The following is an 11,439-nucleotide window of genomic DNA, read 5'->3' on the forward strand; positions in this document are numbered from 1 at the left end:
GAAATGAGCATCTCAATATAAGATCTACAGTATGACAGCTGCTTTATACCCCATTGTTTACCTGGACAGGATTATACATATGGAATAATGTTAGCAAAAATGCAGAGTTTAAACTTCTTTAAAATCTCAAACGAGCTTTGGTCATGTTTATTACCCTTCACCTTACCCTAAATTCACAAGTGGCATGTCTTGTGGATATTATAATGAGATATGATGGTAGCAATAGCTTCTAAAGGTAACCAGTTAAAGACAAATGAAATAATACACTAATCTGGGTGAAATCCTGTTACGATTCGGTCTCACCAGATGCATCAGCGACCTGTCTACTTTCTTTCCCAGCTTTATTTTAGTATTTAAGTAATTCTGTTTCCATATAAATACAGTATATTGGCCACATAGGCCAGGATATATGTTTTTGTGCATCAAACAGTAAATTATAACAGGTAGGGACTTGAAGAAACATTGGACCATGCAGACAATCTATTGGATTTCTGCCTTGTTTCTAATTTACACAGAACTAAGAAAATAAGATCACTTGCTAAAAAAACAAAAAAAAAAAACAAAAAAAAAAAAACAGTTCAGTGCCATGCATGTACATCATCTCTATTACTGTAATTTTTTTTCTGTGGTTTGGGCTGTTTTTTCTTCTTTTTTCTCTTTTCCATTAAAATCTCTACTTTCTACAACATTTCCACATTTCTCTATAATCGTATATATTTGTACTGACTTATTCTGAGGATTTTGCATTTCAATTTTTACCAAATTGTAACTTTTACAGCAAGAATGAAGATGAAGAATGAGATGATTTATAATCTATCTCCTGCACCGTATTGTTTGTATTTATCAGAGCAGTTTATTTTCTGATAGCCTGTGAGTAGCTTTCAGCTTTTTTGCACGGTTAGAACTTTTTAAATTTTTTTTTTTTGCATTTTTATTTAAAGTTTTTTAGTTATTTTATTACATTCACTACCTTCCTCGAGGTTGAACAGATTAATTTCAATTTAATGTAATATCCAGTTCTTGCCGCTAGGTGGAAGCAGTGGGTTTGATTTAAAAAAAAGTTGGAGACCGGATGTGAGGTTTCAAAGCAATATTTATAGATTTGCTTCGTCATGAGTAGCACAGTAATAGCACAGTAATAGCATAGTCGTTTTGGAAGAGCTTATAAAATCGATTTTAGAGTCGTTTTCTTCAACTCGAAATCACAATTTCAATTGTTTTGTTTACAAGCAAATGTAGACCTTCGAAACATGGCGGACGCCCGGGTTCGTGACGCAGAAACGCGTTGTGGGCGTGGCTTGATGCAGCCACTAGCCAATCACACAAAAAGGGGCGGGTCTTTACTCCTCGCGACCACCACTGCAGCTCTTTCCTTTCTATTGCGTTCTGAACGCGACCCCTAGGGAGCAGAAGACCGTTGTTTGGGTTTTCTATCGTCGTTCTGGGTGTTTTAACAGTATTTCCGACATGGAAGACAGTACAGTTTCGTACAAAGTGAAAGAAGAGAGAAGGAGGGATAAACCTGCAGGTAACACGACATGTAGCTGTTGCTAGGTTACAAAATGTAGTTTTTATGGTTGTGAGGGGGCGGAGCTTCGTCTATAGCTGTTACGTAATCTAACTCTGTCTTATTCTGCATTTTTTATCAATATTTTTTCATACAAAAATTACACACATTAAAATTATATGATGTTTTTTAAGTCCTTCCTGGAGTATGTGTATATCATTGCAGGATAAAACCAAAACAAAAACAACAACAAAAAAAATCTCAAATCTGCAGGAAGACTTGAACTCCAGGGTCAGGGGTTAGGAACTTAACTATATTATTATTATTATTATTATTATTATTATTATTATTATTATTATTATTATTATTATTATTATTATTAAAAAAATATGCATCAAATAAATAAAAATCAGGGGTGTGGCAACGTGGTTGGACACTAACACCCCTAAACCGCTGCCCCAGCCACCCTGACTCTGGCCTGAGATCACAGTGGTGTCAGAGAGGCATATGATTTGTTTTTGCAAGTCATTCAGGCTTAATGAATCATACTCAGTTAATGTTTATTTAAATCACCGGCTTACTGTTGTAAGCGTTTTATACAAGGCAATTTATCAGGAGTTATCCAACAAGCCACACAAAGGCAGATATTCTGCAAAGTCAGCTTTGTTTACGACGTCCCATTGGTTCCTCAGGAGCTCTCGGTTGCACTTTTATAAACTGTTGTAGAAAGGACAGTATTTATATTTACATTTACACTATTTACTGTAGAGTGTCACCCAAGTGAGGATGAGGTTCCCTTCTGAGCCTGGTTCCTATCAAGGTTTCTTATGTCTTCTCAGGGAGTTTTTCCTTGCCGCAGTCGCCTCCGACTCGAGGGATAGGGATAGATATATAGTATTTTAAATTGAGTTAATCTTTTTTTAAATTAATTTTAAACTTTAATTGTATATTAATTGATTTTTTTTCTCCTGAACTTGCTCGAGAAATGATTCTAAATTTACAGCAACCTGTCTACAATGTCATACAAACTAGTGGCATTTCAGAAACCGGCTAACAACGATGGCCTTAGACCTTCCTACATATTAGATTAGACAGAACACAGCAAGGCAGTGTGTAGTACTGCCTTCCTTCTTGATGCCACAAGTAGGAACCATTTACTGAAATGAGGTTAGTGGTTCGCATGCACTGTTTTCCGCTCTGTACAGTAAGTCCACCTCTGTGTCTAGGCTGTATTTCTGAACCACTTTTTATCAGTGGCTTTGCTGTTTAGATTAACTTTATCTTTATTCTTATATACATGACTGGAGAGGCTAGATATTAGAGCCACTAGTAGCTTATATGACAGTGTAGTGAAATTCTGTGTTCTGATTTGTCAGGAAGTGGTCATTCCAGATTCTAGAATGACTCAAGAGTGTTTCTATGGTAACCGGACATGTATTTGGTTTCCTTTAAGTAGATGTTGATATAAGATTATTGGAATTAGTCTCCAGTGTCAGTGCTTTAGTTAAAGCCGTAACATGCGGTGGTAACACGATAAGCTGGATTTTTTTCTGTCTGTTTAAAGCTGCTGTAATGCAAGCAATAACGAGAACATAACATGTTAATTAACTTGCTATTACAGCACATCCAGCGTGTTCGGTTTAATCTTTTCTTAAAGTTTTTAGTTTAACGTTTCACTTACAGAACAATAGACAGGTATGAACTGTTAAGTGTTAGCAACTTTCCAGTGCCTCCAGGTTTATTAAAGCAAACTCAATCCCTACGATATTCAGAGGAGCTTTTGTGCCGAGGCACGGCGATCATCACAACAGGCATTTGTTCAAATGTGAATAGAGCTATCGTAAAAAGTAATAACATTTGTGTCGTCTTTAGGAGGAGTTTAAAAGTACATTCATGATTTGATTTAACATAAAATATATCTAGCTGTATGAAACCACTGTCCATGTCTAAATTAGCTAAATAAAGACATTCTAGATACAATGATCTCCATTTAAGAGTCTGAAAGGAAAAAGTGCTGATGATAAAGTATTTTTTAAATAAATACCATTATTTCATGTACAGTTTTTGCAGTTGAATGTAGATTGGGTGTTATTTAAATGCTTTTCCTTGAGAATTGTCTTCGTATCCTGACTTACTACTTACTGTTTTCAGATCACTGCTATTATGCAACTGCTGACATAAAAGGTAAAAAGAGTCTAATGAAGGAAAAAATAGCTTCTAACTCCGTGCCTGGCATTTATTATGTAGCATGTGTTTCTCATTGAGCTGTAGCATGAGAAAGTCTGGGGTTCTCAAACCCAAGGCAGCATCTGGGTTGGCTTTATTTACTGACGATTGCAGCTAATTCATTAACCCCTTCTGGTCTTGTGGTGCAAACCCGTTCTAAACTGTGCATAGTTCTTCGTTGCGTAGTTGTGAGCTGTTTACGAAGATGGAATAAGACCTTTTGTTGTTTCCTTCGCAGCTTTCGAGAGCTCAGACAATGACATGGGTTTCTGTGGCTGGTTCCTGGTGCTGTGCTCCATCTTCCTGACCATCCTCACTCTGCCCATCTCCATATGGATGTGCATTAAGGTAAGTGGCGTCAAGCATGCACCCGAATACTAATCGCAGAAGCCGTCGACGTGGTTAACAATGACAGTATGCAGCAAGCTACATTCCAGAGTGTCGTCGTTCGGCTCAAGTGCTTTACGGCCATGTTTGATTTATTTGTTAGTTCTGACCGGAAAAGTCACGGCTAGTTCAACCAGTAACACAGACACAACAACACAGTTGAGTTTTTCTTACCAGCTCTGTTAATGGACCAGCTGGGAAATGGCACATGTTTCAGTGACATCCTTTAATGTAATAAGAAATTGCTTTAGCGGTACTCATGCTCATTATGGCTGCTCTTTCTTGGCCTCAAGCACTGCTGTGGTCTGGTTAATGGATTTCTTTCTCTACCCAAGAAATGTGAAGTGTCTGGGATGCTTTTGCACTTTTTTAGTAACTCCTCACTGGCTTTCTATTTCCATGTGCCAGTTCCATGCGTTCAGGCAGACTCTGGTTCTGGGTCCTTCTCCATTCCAGTCAAATCGATTCTTTCTGTGAAAATCGCTGCTTCGTACTTAAAGCACAACTTAAAGCTAACTTACCAAGCTAACAAGATTCTATACAGTATAACATATATATTTTTTGTTTGTCCTTTTCTGTTGTTTATGTCTAAATTTAGTGAATCAGGTGATCAGGTTATGCTCTGATACTAACCTTTATAACCCGAAGTCTTTCCGTTTATCCTGACAGATAGTGAAGGAGTACGAACGAGCGATAATCTTTCGCCTGGGCCGTATTTTGCGTGGAGGAGCCAAAGGACCTGGTGAGACTGTTAGACCTGTTTCATGCACAGCCTTCATAATCAAAGGGCAAAACAACATTGAAATTCCTGTAGACTTTTCTGAATCCATGAATCCTTCGAGTCTAAGATTGACCCAGCGTAAACTTTATACTTCTGTAAGGTCAAAGGATAAATTCCTGAATTACTGAATACAGCTAGAAATGTATTGATGTGAGGAATATAACATGACTGGACATGCAGGTAAAAGGAAAATAATCCACGTTATTTTAGATTTATTTTATATAACAGTAGATCCCAAAGTCTAGGGTCATTTCCATTTCTTTTTTTCACTACATGCAGCTAGTTATCATTGCATCATAGTTAGGGTTGCAAAATTCCGGGAATTTTCAAGGCTGGAAACTTTCCATGGGAATCAACGGGAATATATGGAAATAAACTGGGAATTTAAAAAAATGCAGAGTTGCCTATAACAAGGAACTTGTTAATGCCTTATTCTGCATTACTTTATTCTACATTCTTAATTGTACCCAATACCTAAACTTAATAACAACCTTACTAACTCTTAATAAGCAGTAAATTAGGAGTGTTATGACCAAACAAAATGTTTGCATATGATATAGTTTATATAAATTTCCCTATATTTCCAAATAATTATTATAAATTCCTGTAAATTCCCAGAAATTCCCTTAAATTTCCATTAAATTCCCGTAAAGTTCCCAATTTGGAATATTTCCAAAATTCCCCAGATTAAGTTCCTGTGGAAAGTTTCCGGAAATTTATCGGAAAAGTTACAGTTGCCCCTTTGCAACCCTAATCATAGTTCTAAATTGATTACTTACTTAGTGATCCTTAACTTGTGTTTAATTATTTGAAAAATTTCTTTAACCTAGAATACGATCCTGCTTGAAATGCGATGACAAACGTGTGTGTAAGGAAACTTAAAACTTAAAACTTAATACCCGAACGTATCAATATTTCATACGTTCGGGTTTTTAGAGTGGTGACCGATGAGGAAATTAGAACGTGGCCAGACAATTGAGTGTTAAGTCTCAATGTGTAGTGAGACAGAATCTTTATGTGTGATATACTCGTTCACCACCTAGAGAACTAGTCAGCTGATCGAGACGCAGCCGCATCCGAATACGAAGGACCCGAGAAGAATTTCCCAGTCAGGTCTGTAATAACAAGGCATCAGGCTGAGCCCACAGCGCTGGGCTACATGATACCTGCTTATTTGCTTTTACTCCAAACTTCTGTCAAATTCCCAACTCAGAATGTGTTTATTCAGCTCTTGGATGACAGATAGACAGATAGACGTTTTTAAATTAACAAAGAAAAGTGTCTAATATGGTGATAATTACCCTGCTCTCAGTAAGGAGGGGATTGTTTAACATTTTAATTAAACTGCATTTCTAAAAAAATTTTTTAAACGGCAGGAAACGGCAACTATTTGTAACATAAGTAATAGCAATAAATAATAAATAAATATTCCTGCATGTCATTCTTTAATAAACACAAAACTGACAAATCAGTGTAGAGTGACAGGATTAAATCGATTTCAGATAATAGGAAAATATTCGACTCCGCTTAACGTCCGGACGAGTCATGAAACCTCGATATCGATTCTTTTCCTATAACAGCACACTTTGTGGTGTTTTTTTTTTTCATTCCTCCTGCTTGCTCGGTAACTGCGTGCGTGGTACACAGTGAGACTTGTTACAAAGAATAAACAAAGTGCGAATGCTTTTCCATTCCTGTCGGCCTACAGTCGGCATCCGTCCTTCGCAGGGACGGTTTTGAAATGCCAGCTAAGATCGAATCTGATATAAAGAACCAAAGAACTATAGAGTCATGCTTGTGTGAGCAAAAATAGACAGCACGGCCAAAGCGAACAGAGATCAAGCTAGAAAACACTTATAGTTAGAATTAGTTTTTTGTAGTTTAAGATTCTTTAAAGCAGCAGTCTGTGAACTGGACCAGCTTTAGCGAGGTGTATCCAGTCAAGGTTAGCGCTGCTTTCCTCATCTCTAAACGTTCTGTAACTTATCTCTCTCTTTATTTGGCTTTCCGTTGTTCGGCATTTTGGTATTTGACCTTGTGTGAGGTCAAGAATTTCCCATCAGGCTTAGAGCAGTATCTAACATTAGAACTAGCAAGCTTCCCTTCTTTGAGATCAAAAGTGAGCCATTTTCCACTACAGCCACGAGCATGGCGCAGAGCAGAGCACAAAAACAACAGCGTAGCAAAACCCGGCCGCTGCCTGGCTCTCTTCCCAGATGCCTTTTGAATAGCGGAGGGTTTCAATTACACGTTTACCTTCAACATGTCGTTCTTCAGCGCTTTGCTTTTATTACTGCTTTTGTATTTCTATGTCTTTATTCAAAAGTGTGTCAGGGAATCACATGATAATGATGGATTAATGGAACAGTAAACAGTAAAGGACAATTTATTGGTTGAAACTAAAAATATTGGAAGCTTCAGTCGCTTCAGTAGACTGATCCTAGAAACTGCCCTCGAGTCAACTTAGGGCAAGTCAAATGATTATAAACAAACGACGTAAAAATGTAATTCTTCCTTAAACATCATTTTATAAGAGCAGCTATTGTGACGTACGCTAAGATTTTGTATGATGGATTCTCCATAAAGGGAAATGAAGAAAGTCTGTAATTGTTTATACTGTATGGTGAGGTTATAAGGAGATGTTTATTTAACATTTAGGAAGGAGTCTCCAGTCTTAAAGCTCAGACGGTTTTTCAAGACATTTGGGTTTCCGTCATGCCTTGCAGTTTTGTACTAACATGACACGCTATGTTTTTATGTCTTAAAGGTTAAAGCTGCTTTAGCGTAAGTGATAACAGGACCTAACTCGTTTCTTGGATGTTTTGACAACTTTTCCACGCTGGCAAACCGGTTTAAAAAAAAAAGAGGAATAAAATAAAACAGTACTGAAATTTGAGCCTGTTCCACTTTCACCCAGTGTTTTAGCCAAAATGTAGTTTAAGAGATCACATTGCGATGATGTCATTTACCATAACTCATAATCTCGAGTCCTTTCTGAGAAGCACTCGCTCTGTGTGGTCAGAACAGGTTTATATGGTACATAAACAGGAAGTTGCCCAGATACACCGTAGTCAGATTGCACATCTGCGGCATGCTGGTGAGATTGTTTTCACTGAAGTTTTAAGATGACTAACCAACATGTGTTTGTTGTTTGTCTTTATGTGTGTTCCGGTGTGGTGGCTTTATGCTCCAGGTCTTTTCTTCATACTGCCTTGTACTGACAGTTTCGTTAACGTCGACATGCGCACCATTACGTTCGACATCCCCCCTCAGGAGGTGAGGTGTGTGTGTGTGTGTGTGTGTGTGTGTGTGTGTGTGTGTGTGTGTGTGTGTGTGTGTGTGTGTGTGTGTGTGTGTGTGTGTGTGTGTGTGTGTGTGTGTGTGTGTGTGTGTGTGTGTGGAAATTGTATGTACGGCAAATACACACAATAGAAGCGAACGTGTTTCATAGGAATAAAGGAGACATGTTGTTCAGTAATAAAAAAAAAGAAATTGTAATTGTAATGAAATTGCTGCAGTAGGAAAAGAATAAAAAAACATATGCTGTTGTGATGACATTGTTTATTTACCCATAAAAACGACAAGGAGGAGGATGGGCTGAGTCAGGGGAAAAAAGCTTTCTCCGGCTGGCAGGCTGCCATTTGTTTTTATGGCTCATTGTGTGTGTATATTTGCATGTGTGTGTGTGTGTGTGTTGTGTGTATGCTCAGGTGCTCACTAAAGACTCTGTGACAGTGAGTGTGGACGGCGTGGTGTATTACCGTGTACAGAATGCCACTCTGGCTGTGGCCAACATCACCAACGCAGACGCTGCCACTCGCCTCCTGGCACAGACCACACTCAGGAACGTCCTTGGCACCAAGAACCTGGCCGAGATCCTGTCTGACCGTGAAGAGATCGCCCACAGCATGCAGGTGAGATATTTACATGCACACACACCACTGCTGTACTCGTGTTACTTACCCTCAAGTCTTAAAACAGCAGTCCAATTTGATGTAAAATCTCTCTCTCTCTCTCTCTCTCTCTCTCTCTCTCTCTCTCTCGCTATCTCTATCTCTCTCTCTCTCTCTCTCTCTCTCTCTCTCTCTCTCGTCTCCTGTAGTCCACTCTGGATGATGCGACTGATGACTGGGGCATTAAAGTCGAGCGGGTGGAGATTAAAGATGTTAAACTGCCCCTACAGCTCCAGAGAGCTATGGCTGCTGAGGCCGAAGCTACAAGGGAGGCCAGAGCTAAAGTGAGAAACACACACACACACACACACACACACACACACAGTCTAGAAAAAAGTCTTTGCTGATTTAACACTGGGAATGGCTTTATCATTCCTCATTTTGTCTGCGTGCTGCTCTCAGAACCACCCTTTCCCATCCCGCCCTGGATCAGAAGCGCACAAGAACACACTTTTATATAAATACACCATGAGCAGCTGACTCAGGGGCTGGAAAAGGGGAGTACAGTAAAAAAAACACCTGCACACCTCTCTCTCTCTCTCTCTCTCTCTCTCTCTCTCTCTCTCTCAGGTGATCGCCGCTGAGGGTGAGATGAACGCGTCTCGAGCACTGAAGGAAGCCTCTCTGGTGATCGCCGAGTCTCCATCTGCGCTGCAGCTGCGCTACTTGCAGACCCTCAACACCATCGCCGCCGAGAAAAACTCCACCATCATCTTCCCGCTGCCGATCGACATGATGCAGTCGTTCATGAAGCGCTGAGCCGTGAACACGTTACACACACACACACACACACACACACACACACACACACACACACATACACACACACTGATACACACACTGATACACAGACTTTACACTTCTAATTTTGTATTGCTGGTAAATGCAGATGAATTGCAACTAATGTAACACACACACGTGTTTTTGCTGTACTGCAGTGATATTTTTACCACATTGAGTCAGCGGTAATCTGACAGCAGCATCGGCGATATCTATATTTCTTTAGGGCTTGGCAATACGGCAAAAATAACTATTTCACAATACAACATTTCAACACATATCACTAATTAGTATGAAAAAAGGAAAGAAATTAATGCAATCCTGTATAAATTTACGTCCACAGTAACATCTGTAAGCGTTAAACACTTTCACTCAAATCAGCTGTTTTCTGGGTCTGTAATTGTTACTTAATTGTAATTGTAATCGAGGTTCTAACGATATCTCAATGCCGACGTGGTTAGTGACTAAATCGATCACGGTTTCGAGATTATATCACGTAACCTGGCCCTAATTTCAGTGTGCCTAGTACACTCAGTGACAGAACAGCCATATCTATTCTTATAAAGCCTTAACCATAGACACCTCATAAATAAACAGGAAATATATCTGTAGCATTTGATTGGTTACTGATCTGTTTTTTTTTTTTTTTTTTTTTTTTTTTACAGTTTCCTACTCGATATTTACTCAGAATTTTTTTACATCTTTCTTAAGCATACAAATTATATATATATATCGATCAAACACTCCCAAGATTATATAAGATTATATGAGTGTGTATTCATGCTGATCTGTTTTATTACAGCAAAAAAGAAATAAAAAATTTAAAGTGTTTTGAATGAGAACATGAGGTAGACTAACGATGCTACTGCAGGAGATCTCTCCGGCCTGTCAATCACAACGACACCGGCCAATCACAGACGTATGCAGAAGAGGGCAGATTAATGTTTGTTATTCTGTACAAACAAAGCATTAAAAGTTTTTGATAAGAATAAATAAATAAATGCAGTCAGTCTGTGTCACATGTATCTGAGGAAGCATGAGGTAGACTTGGGAGAACCAGCTGCTGGGTGGGAATTTGCAGATGCGTATTATTTTATAATTCATAAAAAAAAATTCTTATCTGTGCGAATTTCTGCCTTATGCACATGTTTTGCATGGTTCAGCCATTCAGTATGTATCTTGTACATGTTGCTGCTCTTTTTGTCTTCCATCTCTTCCTGTTTCAGAGAAAACAGAGTAATTGTCGTCCAGCGTCATCTTCTTGTATTATTTTTTCTTTGATTTACACTCATTGACACTTGTTCTGGTCATTTGTATTGCATTCTTAATCTTCAATGCATGTAAATGTAAACACATAAAACTCGTTTGTCTTGTCCGAGTCTGTTTGTTCGTTATAATCCGACCGCAGTAAATACGTCAGACTATTAAGGAACAGTGCACGGAGGTGTTTTTTATTTTTTTTGTTTTTTTATTTTAAGACAACAAATATGTAAGACATGGTATCTGTTTGGTATCTGCGGAACAGGGATTAGAAAACAAAAGCAGCCAAGACTGGAATTTGTCACTATGGCACAGAGTTGTATGTTGCTTCGGATTGGGCGTCTGCCAAATGCTGTAAATGTAAATGAATTGCATACTGAACGTTTATTTCTAAACAAACGGTCAAGTTGGTCATTAATAAGTGGACATATACAACAGAGACCCAGAGACCATCACAAGCATATCGTTGATTGGATATAATCCTGGATTTGTCCTTTCAGCAAGCAGTCCGTAAAGTCACTTAGGCCCTGGTCAGTGTGCTCTGT

General features: G+C 38.7%; 1 protein-coding gene across 2 annotated transcripts; it reads left to right on the forward strand.

Moving 5' to 3' along the window:
* The first annotated feature begins 1,342 nt into the window (after nt 1-1,342).
* On the forward strand, nt 1,343-10,998 carry stom (stomatin). Of its 2 annotated transcripts, XM_060891363.1 has the most exons (8): nt 1,343-1,528; nt 3,659-3,691; nt 3,972-4,081; nt 4,790-4,862; nt 8,095-8,177; nt 8,612-8,815; nt 9,004-9,138; nt 9,425-10,998. In XM_060891363.1, the coding sequence occupies exons 1-8, from the start codon at nt 1,468-1,470 to the stop codon at nt 9,611-9,613; spliced, it is 888 nt and encodes a 295-aa protein (XP_060747346.1). In that variant the 5' UTR covers nt 1,343-1,467; the 3' UTR covers nt 9,614-10,998. The 2 variants fall into 2 exon arrangements, with proteins under 2 accessions (XP_060747346.1, XP_060747347.1); XM_060891364.1 differs by lacking the exon at nt 3,659-3,691 and having other exon boundaries at nt 1,344-1,528.
* Nucleotides 10,999-11,439: the final 441 nt, after the last annotated feature.

The sequence above is a fragment of the Tachysurus vachellii genome, chromosome 17, assembly GCF_030014155.1.
Source record: "Tachysurus vachellii isolate PV-2020 chromosome 17, HZAU_Pvac_v1, whole genome shotgun sequence".
NCBI classification, from domain to species: Eukaryota; Metazoa; Chordata; class Actinopteri; order Siluriformes; family Bagridae; genus Tachysurus; species Tachysurus vachellii.

Excerpts from the sequence above, each read along its gene's own strand:
- stom (XM_060891363.1), top strand. The coding sequence starts at position 1,468 with ATGGAAGACAGTACAGTTTCGTACAAAGTGAAAGAAGAGAGAAGGAGG. Across the intron at positions 3,692-3,971 it reads TGCAACTGCTGACATAAAAG|CTTTCGAGAGCTCAGACAAT; the intron begins GTAAAAAGAGTC and ends TTTCCTTCGCAG. Across the intron at positions 9,139-9,424 it reads CAAGGGAGGCCAGAGCTAAA|GTGATCGCCGCTGAGGGTGA; the intron begins GTGAGAAACACA and ends TCTCTCTCTCAG.